The 16,820-nt window shown below is 42.0% G+C and overlaps 2 protein-coding genes across 3 annotated transcripts in view; both read left to right on the forward strand.

Annotated features, from left to right (window-relative positions):
* Positions 1-16,820, forward strand: part of sdhaf4 (succinate dehydrogenase complex assembly factor 4) — a 369,114-nt gene that overhangs the window by 159,453 nt on the left and 192,841 nt on the right. The window lies entirely within an intron of this gene.
* smap1 (small ArfGAP 1) overlaps positions 1-16,820 on the forward strand; it is a 103,162-nt gene that overhangs the window by 34,778 nt on the left and 51,564 nt on the right. For both annotated transcript variants that reach the window (XM_078288575.1, XM_078288576.1), the window contains exon 5: positions 91-168. In XM_078288575.1, the coding sequence (XP_078144701.1) occupies positions 91-168 (78 nt within the window). The remainder of the gene's footprint in view (positions 1-90; positions 169-16,820) is intronic.

Raw genomic sequence — 16,820 nt, forward strand, 5'->3', positions numbered from 1 at the left:
GCGTCTTTATGTGTGCTATTGCAAATATGCATTATGTAACACAAAAGGAATGCTGACCTCCGCCCCTGCAATTTTTTTTGTCTTCCACAGAAGGAACGAGAAAAGAAAAGGGAGGAGAAGAAGCGAGAGAAGGACCTGGATAAAGTGGAGAGACCCAACAATGCGAAGGTACGAGCGCCGTCGGCTAGTCATGGGTTAACCGGAATACAGTAATCTGATCAGGATTACATGGAATACCGCAAAGTTATCAGGTTTACATGTAATGGGAATACACTAATATGATCAGGATTACATTAATCTAATACAGCAATCCCAAAAAAAACAAAAAACTAATGATCCCAACTAACTAATGCTGCTACTAACGAATTGATGAATCATTTAGTCTCTAAAATGTCAAAAACAATGTTAAATTGTGATGACTGACCAGCAGCCAAAAAACCCCAAAGTATTCATATAATAATTGTATGAAACGGAGAAAAGCCAGCAAATCTTGGCATTTGTGAAGCTGTAACCACCAGCAAATGTTGGGTATTTTTACTTGATAAATGACCAAAAAACGATTAATCGATTATGAAAATTATAATCGATTAACTTTCTATTGCTCGAATAATCGTCTCAGCACTAGTATCGCTGCATCTGTAGAACGAGAAGAGAAGCAAAGCAGATAAAGAGTGAATGTGGAGCTGGAGATAAACGTGGCACAGTGACGTTCATCACACTTTGTGGCCATCGCTAGGTATTGTGAAGGCTTGAATGAGGACAAGGAGAAGCGTCGCTTTCTTTGTGTGTGACGATACGAACGCATGTTGTGCGATAGTAGCAGTGGTCACCGAAGGAGTGTGTGTGTCGGTGTGTGTAGCGATACGAATGCATTTTCTGTGTACGGCGGAATATGTGCGATCGGTCGCGCTGAATAACTTTTGCATGCATGGTTATGCATGTGAGTGTGTGAGTATGTGTTTATGCATATCTATATTGTGTGTGTGTGTGTGTGTGTGTGTGAGAGAGAGAGAGAGAGAGAGAGGGAGTGAATGTGTGTGTTTTCTGGGTCATGGTTAGTGAATTCAGAGTATTTCCATGGCCTACGAAGCAAGGGAATAATGTAGCTCTCAGCAGCGCGGCTACTGCTGTGTGTGTGTGTGTGTGAGTGTGTGTGTGTGTGTGTGGATGCTCTACAGGGAATAGGAATATAGGCTATAGGCAGCTGTACCCACTGGGAGCAGAATATATCACACACCGGGGTCTATAGCATTAACATTACTTACTATACACACTCTATCTAGCCTTCCATTACTTAATATACTGGATTACCATATTCCTCTTTGCCATATTTTTCGACACGTTCTAGCCTTCCGTCTCTTTCCATACACTCGGTGTCTCTCACCTCATCTCTCTCTCTCTCTCTCTCTCTCTATCTCTTTCTCTCTCTGAATAATACACTGTTTTTTGAGTTTGATTTCACGTCGCCGCCAAAATCGTTGTGGTGGCTGAGCTCAAAATCGTAAAATCAGCTTTGCAGTTTGTAAAAAAAAAAAAAAAGAAAAATCTGCCAAAGTGGAACATATGCACCAGTACCGCACGTGCCTGCTGTTGCTCCCAACTCGCTTGTTGTTGCACCACTTTGAAGTCATTTATCTTATGTTGCCGCTATGATGTTGCATCCCATCAGTGTGGAAAAGCTGATCTGACGAACACTGTTGTGCCATGATGAGTTTGTTCCAGTGTCAGATGAAAATAAGTGTTGAGAAGAAATATTGCATTCTCTTTTTAATGACAATGACCTATGATTATTCCCTATCAACAAAAATGCCTCCTAGCTCTTTATGTTTTGCTGTACTGTATCCTCATATGAACCTGCAAATAGGACGTTTCAGACCTAGAATTGGCTATGATTGGGTGAGCTTTGGAATTCACTGTCTGGCCCCAGTGTGCCGTCGCACTAAAACAGGTTAAGATCGACTGATACATTCTAAACCCGCATCGGCATCACAGAAAGCGGGATGCATCCAAATAATGGATTATTTGATTATTTGACTGGTATTTAATCTGCTTTCAAACTCTGAAGTTAAGTTTTTTTTCCAGACTTTACTTTTGTCTTCAAACTCCTAGCTGACTTTTTCAGACTCATAGCTTTTATGTGTTAAAAGAAAATAAATATATTGCTGTTAAACAGATGTAAACACAAACGGATCGACATACAAACTAAGCTAATGTACTCAATTCATTCTAAACAATGAAAATTTGCAGTGTTGCAGAGTAGTTTATTCACAGTAAACAGTAATTACAAGCCAGTAAGATGAAAGGATGAAAATGCCAGATGTGAATTAAAAACAGGGTTACATAAGAATGGATATCTTTAAGTGCAATGAGGATAAAGAAGGTAAAAACAAAAGTAAAATCAAACCAAAATATCATTCATCTTAATGTTTTCTGAGGGGAGGCCCGCTTTCTCAGACTGAAAACGCTGAATCGACTCTTGCAATAGTAGGGTGCGCTCGTTTAAGGGCACCCAGTACTCTCCTGGTCATGTGACAGGCGGACATAGGCAAGAGGTTTCATATCATGATAGAGCCTGTTCTCATATCACATTCATAGTAATCAAGTGAAACGGGAGGCGGAGCACATATGACTAAAACAGGCTGTAGTTTGACATTAAAATAGTGCCTTACCCTAACCTTAAAGGAATAGTTCACCCAAAAATGAAAATTCAGTCATCATCTACTCACCCTCATGACAGTTGAAACACAGGGAAGTTTGTTAGTTCATATAACGAACAGGGAGGTTGCCAGCACAGCTCTGTAGCAGCCTTCTCCGAAACGACTGAAGTCGGTGGGGACCGGTTCTTTACAGTTCCAAAAATTGCAAAAAAATGACCATAAAGTTACTCCATACAGCTAGTGCAGCATAATCCAAGTCTTCAAGCCAAATGATCACACAGTGAGTGGAAAAGACCTGTATTTACACCTTTATTTAGCGCAAATTTTGACTACAGCCTACAACTACAACAAATCGGCAACATCTAGGGATGTACCGATATGGAAATTTTGGGCCGATACCGATAGCCGATTTTTCAAACACCACAATCGGCCGATACCGATAGCCTGCCGATATTTTGTTTCGTATTGACCCATTTGTGCCCTGCCAAAATAATCTATATTCTGCCCTTCATTATACTTTGCAATGAATATAGATTTAAGGATCAACTTTTATTGTAACAACTTTCACATAACCAAAAATGCCCTTTTTGAAATTGAACTAAATAAATAGAAAGCAAATGAACATATAGATTTAAGGAACATCTTTTATTGTAACATTCTTTCACATAACCAAAAATGCCTTTTTTAATTAAAATAAACAAATAACTTTAGCTGCGTTTACATGGAGCCTTTTAATCAGAATAGCAGCCCAATCAGAATAAAAATGCCTCATATAAACGCCTCAATCAGAATAAACTGGCCGATCCGAATGAAATTTCATTCCGTTTGAGAGGGGTGGTATAACCCTTTCATAATCCGGTCGATGGATAAAATTTCATCATGTAAACACTCATTCCGATCACTTTCTTTATCTCGCCTCTTTCTGCACATGCTCGTGCATTTAACCTAAGTAACGTCAATAACGTTACCCTTTTTTTCCGGGAGGATTCGAATGGATGTGCTTGTTATTAACTTGATGTAGGCGGAGCAGCTCGTTTTTATATCAAGTCCTGACTCCGCCTCTCCGGGCCAGTTTCGGTTTACAGCGGTGAAAATTACAAATGGACCCAATCATTGCGGGGGCAAAACAAAACGTCTTTTTCTGACACTTACAGAGTCGTATGTTTTGATAAAACTGTTGCTTCATCAGAAAGAACAGCAGTAAAGGAATAACCGACGCAGGTCCATCTTTTAAAAACGTAAGCCCATGTTAGAGTGCTGGATTCGGTGTTTTGCGCATGTCAGAAACTTTTATTCTGATTACATACTGTGGAGCATGTAAACGCACATCTTAATGCGATCGTTATATTTAGCGCTCATGTAAACACTTGCGTGGCAATTTTCCTTCGGAATGATTTAATTCAGAATGAAAAAAAATGTCTCATGTAACCGCAGCTTTTGTTACCTCACGCTGATAGGCTGTCCTTCCATTCAAACTTGAACGTCTTTGGAACAGATTAGTGACGCAATATATGTTAATGAGTATCGGCCACTGCCATCGGTGGATTTAATCTTATCGGCCGATGAGCCGATTGTAGTCAACAATGCAAAAATCGTCCATTTCCAATATTCAGCCGATATATCTGTGCATCACTAGCAACATCAGTAGTGAACATCTACTTTCTTATGAGCTCTTTGGTGGGAAAAAAAATGTATAATTTAACTACTTTTTAACTACTTTTAACTACTGTTTAACTACTCAAGAGATCAGGAAATGTACTTGGACTTTGTTTCTTATGATGCATTTGACCGCTGAATTGCAGAGTGCTCACTGGTGGTCAGACTGTGGTTTTCTTAATTGGTTATTGGCCAGTTTCCTCCGGTGATTCAGAGCGTGGAGGTTGCGTAGCCGGTGCGTCACCACCCAACCGGGAACCATTAAACAAGCGCACCCATACGCTCTTCAGTGGTAGCACAGCAAGCGGGAAAGACATGGCACTTTTCTGTCTGCTTGTGTGTGTGTGTGTGTGTGTGTGTGAGAGAGAGAGAGAGAGAGAGACCCTGCCCTGAATCAGAAAGCAGGAGATGGCGGCCTCTCGGGTGACCCGCAGTCACAGTGCAGATTGATTTATGTGTGTGTTTGCACGTGTGATAGAAAGTGTTTGCCGTGGGATTGAACAGCTCTGTGTGTGTGTGTGTGTGTGTGTGTGTTGGCAGAGGATATGTGGTGTTGTTCATCTCCCTTTCTTCCTCCTTATCAGCTGTGCTCCTGCTGTCGATGAGCCCCAGTGTCAAGGAGATATTTGAGGACATTCCCTGCGTGCGTGTGTGTGTGTGTGTGTGTGTGTGTGTGAAAGAGAGGGAGAGAGCTGGGGGGCTGGTGGTTAGTCTAAGTGTGTGCTGACGTGCTGAAAGCCGTTTAATCTCCAGTATAGCAGGAAAACATGCTGACAGCCTTGTTTTTTTTTTTTCGTATGCTCTCTCTCTTTCTTTTTCTTTGTCTCTTGGTCACTGGCTCTTTTGTCTCTCGCTCACTTTGCGTGAAACAACATCTCTCACCTTTACACACACACACACACACACACACACACACAGACAGTGGTTTCATGTCCACTCGAGAGATGGAGAGGAGGATGGAGGACGGAGGAGGAGGAGATGGACTGTCGAAGGGTTCATCTGAATATGCGGAGCAGCACAAGCTTTAATCAGCAGAAATATTTAATTTCCTTTCCGTTCACTTCATTTCCTTTCCGCAGAGAGGTTTGCATAAACACCACTTTTCCTTTTCTTCGCACTTATTAAACTTGAAACAAAAAATGCGAGTGGAAAATATTTTGAATGCACCAGCTACGGACCTAATGCTCTCATTGCATCATCTTGTTGTAGTTCATTTATTCTGAAAGAGTTTCGCAGATGGAAGTCAGAAGAAGGGTTCGACCAATATGGGTTTTTGAAGGCCGATACCAGTATTCGTGGATTGAAGCTGCTGACAGACAGATTATTTTGTGTCGATATTCAGTTATTCATCTTTAAATTTGACCATTTTTGTGGTGAAAAATACCCACAAATTCAAGAATTGTACTCTTGTCAGGGTGGAAAAGCCTCTGAAACAGCATTTAGACCATCATGGGACAGGATGGGGATGATAATGATCATAATAATAATACATATGCATGCATATTTGTGTTGCATCCGATGAAAATGTCTCATTAGGATCAATTCAGGTTAAGGGCCTCCCATAGACAACCAGTGTAGTATTGATCAATTTTACAATAAATATGTAATCAATCAAACTGCATCATATCCATCATATCAGAGGTGGACAACACAGATTTTTAACAAAAGTCCAGTTGGCCCGATGTGTCTGTCTAGTCTGAAGTCTTCCTTTTCTTCATTGTATAATGTCAAATGAAGCAAAAATACATTTTAAAAAGTACAAATAAAGCATGAAGGATTGATAAAAATGTTCAATAGTTCATTTTTTGTTAGCGATACCTGGTTTCATTGACTGAATGGTCTTGTTTGAATATGTGGGAGTGCAGAGTTATTATTCATGCAGGTTCTGTTCATGAAATAATGAAAAAAATAAATTCTGATGCTGTAGTAGTCAGCTGACTTCACCTAATCAGTCTTTTTTTTTAATTCAGCAACTAATTGAACTGCCTAGCGTTTCCCTGTAATTTTTGCAGCGGTGCTGGCAGGCGGGTAATTTGCGTTTTGATTGCCCATCCATCCGTGTTTTGATTAGATTGTTTTTGGTTCTGGTGCAGCTCGGATTTAGATAATTGATGGAGAAAGTTTGGGCCTGTACTTGTTCGTGTTTTCGGGGGAAACGGGGATAAATTGCAGTAGTTTTGTAGAGCGAAGCAGCAGAGCGTTTGTCACTCAACCCCATTTTATAACGCATCGCTCTTCTCCATTGGGATTGACTTAAAATGTAAAGATCTCGCATTTTACTCTGGGGAATTCATCAACACCGAGTCCCTATCCCTTCATTAATCCAAAAGCATCGTTCAGTTTTCATCGGATCGTTTTGAGTTATTGAAGAATTCAATTCACTTAGCTTCATCAGCTCAGCGGAGCCAGCCTGAGTCCTGAATTGTCTGTGCGTACAACAGTCTCATCCTCTGCATTGAACAGATAAATTGAATAAAAAGGGAAATGTTGCAGCAAAGTATGCGTAGATGCTGCTTTCCTCTTTGAAACAAACGTATCGATCGATCAGCGGCAGTTACTGATGAAGGCCATGTTAGCCGAAACATGCTGGTTTTATAACTGATGCCGTCTTCTTTACTTTTTCACCAAGTGTACCAAAGTGTAGAGTTTTTCCCTCGGCGTACTATAACACAGGTGTTCAAGCAGCTGTTGGGCGCTGTTATCCCTTCACGGCACATCAGTCCAAAGTGGTGCTGATTGAAACTTACATACTTTACCTTCTCAGCCCTCCAGACATTGACGCATTTTGCATAAATCTCAACAGTGCTAAGTAGTGGTGCGAGGACGCTTCCGTTTTCCTGATTGTAATTATAATGCTTTGATACATGGACAATAGTTTCAGGCCATGCAGATGGGCTATTTCATTTCCATTTTACATCAACTGGTTTTATTTATTTATTTATTTTTTTCGATATATATTGTCCCATTCATAAATATTACTGAATTTAACTTTTAATGATAATTTCAAATTCAGTTTTCTCAATTCAGATTGAGCTCTCATGGAGATACACCTGGGGACTTAGGAAAAGCAAACAAAAGATTAAATTCAACATCAGAGAGCGTACTATTACTTCTTCACTAGCCACTGTGGCCAATTCTGGACTTGCTCTCACTGATGTGGTTTCCGATCGTTTGGTGCAAATTGTTGACGAGTTCCTGACTGAAAGGTGGCTAGTGAAAGTGCAGAAACGAGGCGAGGACAACAACTAGCAAGTGAAACCTGGTTGTAATTTCAAATTGTACAAATTAACTTTTTTAATTCATAGGTTCAATATGAGCATGACAAATTCAAATGTATGCAATTGAAATTCAATCTGTGCTGATACTAATCTCTTGCCGCTCTCATCCCAGTATGTTATCCGCGCTGAATTTGTCCCTACAAGTTTTTATGCATGTTCTTGACCGACAATCTCCATTTTAGGGATGTCAATGGTTAACCGTTAATCGGTTAACCACTGAGAATATTTTTGACCGGTTACGCATGTCAGTCTATAGGTTAATTTGCATACACCAGTGTTGCCAATTTGGCGACTTTGTCGCTAGACTTAGTGACTTTTCAGACCCCCCTGGCAACTTTATTTCTCAAAAGCGACTAGCGACAAATCTGGCGACTTTTTCTGACCATGGGAAGCAATGTTAAAGTGTTGAATCCCAAAGCATTTGGCAATAAATTGGTTCGACTGATGCCGGTTTTCTCTACTTGCTTGTCTAATCCAGAGAGGTCTGATGATCACAGCGCTTCCCACACACAGCGTAGCCCCCCTCCCTCCGCTGAGAGCAGGGACTGTAGGATAGGGTCCACTTGTAATTGCTACCAGCGTACGCCGAAACTGGCCCGGGTGGGCGGAGTCAGCACTTAATATTAAAACGGGCTACGCCGCGGCGTGCATAACAAGTGCAGATATTTATATGCAAATTACAGCAAATGGACAGCGCTTCGAAATGCGGCGCCAAAGCTCATCTATCTACTAAAGCAAGGAATCTCTGTCTGTCTGTGAGTCTGAGTGTGTGTGTGTGTGTGTGTCCTTCGCATATCTTGAGAAGCGTTCGTCTGATCTACTTCACACTTGGCGGGTGTATTGCTGGGGACCAAGGACGTGCAGTGTCGGATTTGGTGCAACTTGGACACGCGACACATTCATTATTAATAAACTTTGAATAAACAAGCGAACAGCGCTCTGTGCAGCAGCGGGGCGAACGGGCACTGCACTAGTTGAGTCAATGGAGCGCCGGACTAAAAGGAAAGCGCCACTTTCTTGTATTTCACGTCATTTCGCGTTTTTTTCTTAAAAATTAACCGGTTAGTTACCGGTTAATGGGTGTCGGCCTATCGAAAGCAAAATTAACTGAAACTGACATCCCTACTCCATTTCCATAAAAAGTTGGCCATGTGCCATTTCCTTCACGTTTGAAACCAAGCATGGACAAACTGTCGGAGCCTCTGCCGTGCCAGCTCCGCTGTTATTGCCCATGGTGGCTCAGTAGCCTCCACCAGATAAGACGGAGCAGGACTGAGGGCGAGTCATAGATCTAGAGAGATAGAGGTGGAGACGTAGCCGTCATGTCACATGAGATAGCGGCGAGATACGACCTAATCGATAACGGCAGACTGAGAAATATGGAGGCCAAATCCCTGACTTTGCTGTTCTCACAGGCAGCCTGAATATTTAGATGAGAATGTATTGCCCGTACGGCTCCGCACAATGCATCATTTGGAAGTCTCTGTAAGGCAGGGCTGTTAAGACGAGCATAAGCTACTATACTGGGTTGTGATAGGAGCGTTGCTACTCATTCATCAATCTGTCCCGATGTCGCCCGCACCTTTATTTGTTATGCAGTAAAATAGTAGTCACAAATAATACTTAGGATTTATTTTAACCTGCTTGGAACATCAGATGGATGGGGGTTTACTACAGCAGGACAGTTCAGATGAGTTATCAAGCACAGAGAAGTAAATTCAATTGACTTTCAGTAGTCTGAACTTTGGTAGTCATAGTATTTTCTTATGTGGCACCGCTCATCCATCTTTTACTCCAAGCAGGTTAAAGGAAATGGAAAAATACTATTTAAAGCTGCACTAGGCAACTTTGCACGTTGGCTCCAAATGGCTGCAAGAGATAACTGTTTGGAAAATTTGAACTTCAATATCCAGAAATCCTGTAAGGTGACGCCAGTAAACTACACACAGCACGCTCATGTTTGCCAACCTGGCCGGTCTGTGATGCTTTATACCAAAGATACCAAAGATACCAAAGAGACGAGAGAGGAAAAGATCTAACGTTGGTGAGTCCAGCCACTCTTTGCCGGATATCACGGTCTAACCCGTATAGATAATGCAATTATGCATAATACACTGCATACAGGTGTCGGTATAAATGTAGGCAGTCCTGCACAGACACTCAGACATACAGACACACTAGAATATCAATTAGTCGTCTCTCATTTTCTCTGCATTCATCTGAAACATCTTTATGCATTCCAGCTTGATTGGGGTTGTTAAAACTCAACTTTGTCTCGCTCTCCTCTCTGCCTGCCAATGCCTGTAGGCACTAATTACGCTATAGCAGTGATTGGAAGCTGGCATTTGTGTGCGTGTGTGTGTGGTGTGTGTGTGTTCTTGTACTTCGATGTACTCATGTACTCGCACGGCCAGAAAGATGAGGAAAATGCTCAAAGTGATGACATTTTGCTGCTCGTCACTTCTTCAAGGGGTTAGTTTAGGATTAAGACTTGGGTTTAGGGTTAAGATTAGAATCGGGATTAGGTTTAGGTAAGGGTTAAGGTACAAATACACCAATTTTATCAGTCTAAATCACGAAGTGGGGCTGCAACAGAGAAGATTGTCCCACCCCCACTAATTGAGACAGCGTTATTTTGCCTGACTTGCCCAACTGAAATTCTGCTGTCAGGTATTCACACTGCAGCGTTCCCGCTAAGCGCCGGCTAATTAGCCGTTTAGTGCCACAATGTCAGCCGGCTACATTCTTTCTCTCGGTCGATCACATCTAAAAAGGTGTAGGCTTCCCAAACCTTTTCATGTGAAGGACTCCCAAATTAGCTAACAATACTCCATAGGCCCCCTATTTGTTGTCAGATAGAATTTAGTAGATCATGTTATAATTCTAAATGAAAGTGAATCTTGCGATTCTTGCGCCATTCTCATACATGCGCTGATGGAAAGTAAATGAAACAATAGTGAAATTACATTATTTCTCATTTTGCTCAGAATCCTTTGATCCTCCTCAAGGACTTCAAGTTGGGAACCGCTAGTCTAAGATATTACCATTTCAACAATTTCTTCATTTCATCAGTCCTTCTGAGGTTGGCCTTATCTTGAGTTTTGATTATCCTTTAACTAAACCTCAAACCCAAATCTGTGGTGAAGCCTGACGTTCACTCACTAATGGTGAAAAGTAGGGTACTGAACTGACCATCTGCTATCGGCTGGTCTTTGTGCCAGGTGATGTCACCACCTGTTGTGCTCTATAGAAGATGACATCACCTGGCACCAAAGATCAGCCAATAGCAGATGGCCAGTTCAGTATCCTACTTTTCCCCATTAGATGTCAGGCTTCACCAAACATTTTGGTTTGGGGTTTAGTTGCTCTTTAAATGATTTAATGCAAAATATTTCTTCAATTGACTGTTTTCAGTTGATTATCGGCCAAAATTTTCATATTCATGCAAGACTGAAATACACCCTGCAACTTGGCTTCACATTTTGAATAGTGTAAAACTGTTAAGAGTGCATTGGAAATTGGACTCTCACCCCTAGCTGGCTACTCTTCTCGTTTAGCTGGCTACTGCAAAAACAGATTGAGAACACCGACACTGGCAGAAAATCTTCTTGGCACACAAGAAATAACAAATCAAAACTGTAAAATACACATTTTATGAGCATCTTTAAAATAAAAATAAAAAATAGCAGGTTACTTCAAAGCAAGACATTTCCACTTTTTGTGGGAAGCGTTAGATCTTTTGCCTCTCTCATCCCCTCGGTATCTGTTGGTACACAGCAACCAGACCGGCCGAGTTGGTAAACAAGAGCGTGCTGTCTGCAGTTTACTGATTCCAAAATTGAGCAGTACTTTGTGAGATCCTCATTTTTGTTTTTTATTTTGTCTCCATCTTCAGCACTCATTGCTGTGGTGTTTCTGCACTGCACTTCCCAGAGATCACCTGTCAATCAAACAGTGTGGGCGGAGCTTGGAGTTTCTGTTGATGCAGTTTGAGTTGCTGCGCTCTTTTCTTTGTCTGTTCAGCCATGGTGGCTATCACTGCTCATGCTAACTACCCAGTTCTTCTTCTATGTATTCCAAACAAACCGTAAACATAAAACGCATCACTTCCTGTGCTCCAGAGGATTTTTCCCAGGAAAGAGCTACCAGACACCGGCTGTTTAGAACAGCAAATGGAAAAGCTTTCATGAACTGGATGTAGGTTGAATCACTGCTGTGTTATAACAATCAGATAGAGAGTATGAATGTAGTGTTAATAAATATAGTAATAGAAACGTATAGGAGAGAGGACAGACGTGTAACAGAAAGTGAAGGAAAAGGACAGAGTGTACTCTACACACTCTAGCACTATAGAAAATACACTGGTGCTCTCTGTGTAATAAGTGACTCCATTTTCTCTCTCTTATTTTCACTCTCTCCTCACCTCCATCCATCTCTATCCATCTCTCCTTCATTTGTCCCTCCCTCTCTCTCTCTCTCCGTTTCCTCCCTATGTGTCTCCATCGCTCTCTATCTCCAAACACTAAATCAACGTTGTCCCGTTGGAGTCCCGGCGTATGTTGTCTTTTTCTTTCAGCCCATGAATAAATTATCAAAGAGAACAAGAGGCTGCTTTCCTGCATGGAAAACACTGGCACTCGCCTTTGTTGGAGAGAGAAATGAAAGTGTGTGTGTTTGTGTGTGGTTTGTGTGTGTGTGTGTGTGTGTGTGTGTGTGTGTGTCTTCGTTCATTCAGTGCAGGGATTTGGGGAGTGTGTTATCGCTAGGTGCTCTGTACATCTGGACCGAGTTGGGCTCTCAGAGGTTCCCAAGATTGGATGTGACACACACACACACACACACACACACTCGTATACACACACACAGCAACAGCAGTGGTAGCAGCAGCTAAAGCATATCTGTGGTCGATTGGAGTTAGTTTGAGCGGATGGTGTGAAGGGCAGCCAAAGGAGCAGCGTTCTGTGACTAATAACGTGCACACACACACACACACACACGCACACGCGTGCAGACAGTGGTGCTCTCCGGGGTCTAGCAGTCAGAGGATCGATAGCATAGCCATGGGGAGGCTAATCAATAAGCTGGATTTGCACTGCTGGAGGAAGGGAATCAGCTGGGCCTGCTTCCCAAGAAAACACGCACACACACACACACACACACACACACACACATACTGTAAACACACACACACACACACACACACAAGCATAGACAAGACAGACACAATCATAAACGCGCACATGCACCCTCCCCCACCGTAAATACACAGATACCGGCATACACACACCAACATACTCCCACTCCCTTCCTCTCCAGACACACACACACACACACACACACACACACAGGCACACACACACCTCCCCCACTGTGAGGCAGCAGAGCCTGTATGCCACTGAGACAGCGATATCCCAGCTTACCTCTCAAAACAGAGCGAGCCGTGTCCGCCAAGCTGTTTGGCATTTACAGAGCTTAGGGCTTTGTAAAATATGTCATATAGCAGATTTATTTGTTCATCGTGTGTCATGACCCTGCCTACATGTCTGTGTAGCATTCTGATTCATAACCTGTTTATCACGACAGCATAGATGAAATATTGAAGGGAATGTGTGAGCGGTTGAGGATTATGTTATATTAAAGGTGCTATATGTCGCAATTTTTAACTGTCGATATATAATTTTCAAATTGATTTTTTTCATAATTTTTCCACCATGTACCATTATCTGAAACTCTTCCTGTTTTGCGCCGTAAAGCAATATCCCTTTGTGCCGTAAAGCAATCCAGCAGATTTCCCGCCAAATCCGAGGCAGGTTTATGCTAATTATACTAATGTCTCGAAATTAATTTGGTATTGATTTATTGATGTTAAAATGATACACACAGCACCTTTTAATGTTACATTAATATAACATGCCATCACATTCATAGGTTATATTATTATGTTACACTGTGTGCAATGATATTCATATATTCATAGTAGCCTATGTTTTAATGCATGTTGAGAGAAACACAGAGACAGAAACATTCAGTGGTCCATTGTTCACACATACATAATACATACATAATAATAGACTGTCTTGGAAAATGTGGGTGGGGAAAGTGAATGAATATCACTCTCCCCTCGCTCACTAACTAGTGTTGAGGTGTTCTTGAGCAAGGCACCGAACCCCCAGCTGCTCTGCTTTGTGGCCGACAACAGAAAACTGTGGTTCAAGGGTTCATACCTCGTCCATTTAGAGCAGTTATTTCAAACCCCGGGATGTTTTCTCGCTTAATTTGGTATGCAGGTCATGAGAACACGGCAATCAGACTGAGACCTTTCTGAGAGCTCAGGAGCTTCGTTTGGACCGGGAGCTCGACCTGACCCAATTACAGGAAGCATTACATTGTGGGTTGAGCACGCCGTGAATGATGAACACATTTTACCTCCGAAGAAAGTATTTTCCTATCGCCGAATTTCTGACCAGTTAAGGAAATGACAGTTTTAACCAATATATGAGGCCTTTTATTAAAAATCTGATTTGGTCCAGTTAGTGTTGTCTACCTCTGATATGATGGATAATGCAGTTTGATTGATTACATGTTTATTATAGAATTGATCAATACTTTACTGGTTGTCTATGGGAAAACGTTAACTTGAATTGATTCTAATGAGACATTTTGATCAGATTTTTACATCAAATGTTTGACGATTGATTTGATCAGACTGTTCATAGTGTCCCATGGTCTAAATGTTGTTTCAGAGGCTTTTCTACCATGACAAGAATACAATTCTGGGGGAAACACTCCTTTTAGATTTTATTTTGGCAAGAAAATGGTCAAATTTAAAGCTATCAAATCTTTAAATAGCTGATGTTTTTTTTCAGATAGGCCTATCGGCAGATTCAATAAAAAAATCAGCCTTTAAAAACCCATATCGATCAAACTCTTGAAATGACTGCCCCCCCCATAGCTTTTGTTGATGAACAATGGTTTGCTGGACATTTTGTGACCCGACCGAACCAGTGTGTAAGTGCAATAAAGCAACAGCTTGTCTCTTGATTCAGACCAAAGCAAATGGTGTGAAAACGCCCTCAGACGCTAGGTGTTTCATCATGACAACTTAGACCAAACCCAATCGACTTTTACAGTGTTTACAGCAAATATGTTTCTCTCTCTCTCTCTCTCTCTCTCTCTCTCTCTCTCTCTCTCTCGCTCTCTCTCTCTCTCGCTCTCCCTCTCTCGCCTTATCACTAAACACACAAACAGCCAGTCTCTTTCACCCTCGCATAACCGCTGAACACATATGCACCATTTCTCACACTCAAATGTAAATGTAAAATACTCGCACAATCACAATCTCATTTGCCCTCCTACATAATTGCTAACACACACACATACACATACACATACACACACACACACACATACACACACAATCACTTCACAAACCTGTCTGACACAAACATAATTGCTAAAACACACACTGTCTCTCACAATCAAACATAACTTGCAGACACACACACAGTCTCCATCTCACATATTTTCTCTCTCGCTCTTTGTCGTGCATTGACACACGTCGTTTCCCTTTCTCAACTTTCTCCGTTGGGCACACTCGCACACCGGAGAGTCGTGCGTCGGGTGTGTACTAAAGTATCCAGCGTGGTTCAGTCGGCACGGGGCTGCAAAACACCATAAATCCAATTACTTTATGCAAAGCGGGGGAGGTGGGTTACAGAGGAACAACAAGAGGTCCCACTTTCTCTGTCGGAATGGGAAATGAGGGGCTAAGTGGGAAGAGACGAGCAAAAGTAGTTTGCCTAAACTGGAAAAACACCCCCTCTTCAAGGCACATTTACAGACACACACACACATACTCGCATGCACTAGCTTTCTAGCTCTTAAAAACACTTGAGCAGCCACCCATTGATCCCAGTTGTAGGTGTTGTTGATGTGTAAATGCACTGGCTTTAGTAGAGGGCTCACACACACACACACACACACCAGGGTTGTATGGAGAAATTGATGGCTCCCTCCTGTTGATATTTGTTTATAGTGCTGATTTTTAAAGTCGTGTGCAAGACTTTTTTAGTTCCATACACTGTAGTTAGAGTAGGAATAAGTAATTAAAGTGTTGGGAAGGACTTGGGCTCTTAAAGGAATACACCAAGTTTTTGGTAGATTGGTCAGCTTACCCATTAAGAGAAAATAAACTGGGCGCCGAGTGCGTTTCCCAAATCTAATTCACTGTCAAGTGTGTGTTCCTCAAATCCAATTGGTCATCCAGTAAGTGCATTCCCCAAATCCAATCAGTCGTTGAGTGTGTGTGTGTGTGTTCCCTGAATCCAACCAGGTGTCGAGTGTGTGTGTTTCTAGAATCCATCTGGGCGTCGAGTTTGTGTTCCCTGAATATAATTCACTGTCAAGTATGTGTTCCCCAAATCCAACTAGTCTTCCAGTAAGTGTATTTCCCAAATCCAACTGGGCGTCAAGTGTGTGTGTTCTCCAAATCCAACTGGGCGTCAAGTGTGTGTGTTCCCCAAATCCAACTGGTCGTCGAGTGTGTGTTCCCTAAATCCATCTGGGTGTCGGGTGTGTGTGTTCCCTAAATCCAACTGGGCGTTGAGTGTGTGTGTTCCCTAAATCCAACTGGGCATGGAGTGTGTGTTCCCCAAATCCAACTGGGTGTTGAGTGTGTGTGTCTTCCCCATTGAGTGTGTGTTTCCCAAATCCAATTTATTGTCAAGTATCTGTTCCCCAAATCCAACCGGGCATTGAGTACGTGTTCCCTGAATCCAGCTGGTCGTCGAGTGTGTGTGTGTTCCTCAAATCCAACAAACAAACTCTAACCAGGAGCCGGCTGCCAATTTCTCAAAAAACGAAAACAACCTAACAAGATTCTAGACGCTCTGAAAGCTTTCCTGGTTAGTGACAAATAAGATTCACTTCTGAAAATACCTGAAAATACCCTGTTTAAATTGGTGTGTGTGTGTGTGTGTGTGTGTGTGTGTTAGTTGCCACTGTTTTGATTTGATTAGGTATTCTTTCCCTGAGCACTGCTGTCACGCATCGACACTCAGACGCCGCCCATGACCTTCGTTAAACACTCAAGTGTGTGTGTGTGTGTGTGTGTGTGTGTGTTTCTGTTTTGTCTTGTGTGTGAGTGTTTGTGTCGCTGTGGATGCACACATTTGTCTGAGAAAAGATGGCGTTGTGTACTACTTTTTGTGTCTTTGTGGTTCTTTGTGTG

Source organism: Centroberyx gerrardi, chromosome 15 (genome assembly GCF_048128805.1).
Source record: "Centroberyx gerrardi isolate f3 chromosome 15, fCenGer3.hap1.cur.20231027, whole genome shotgun sequence".
In the NCBI taxonomy this organism is placed as follows: Eukaryota; Metazoa; Chordata; class Actinopteri; order Beryciformes; family Berycidae; genus Centroberyx; species Centroberyx gerrardi.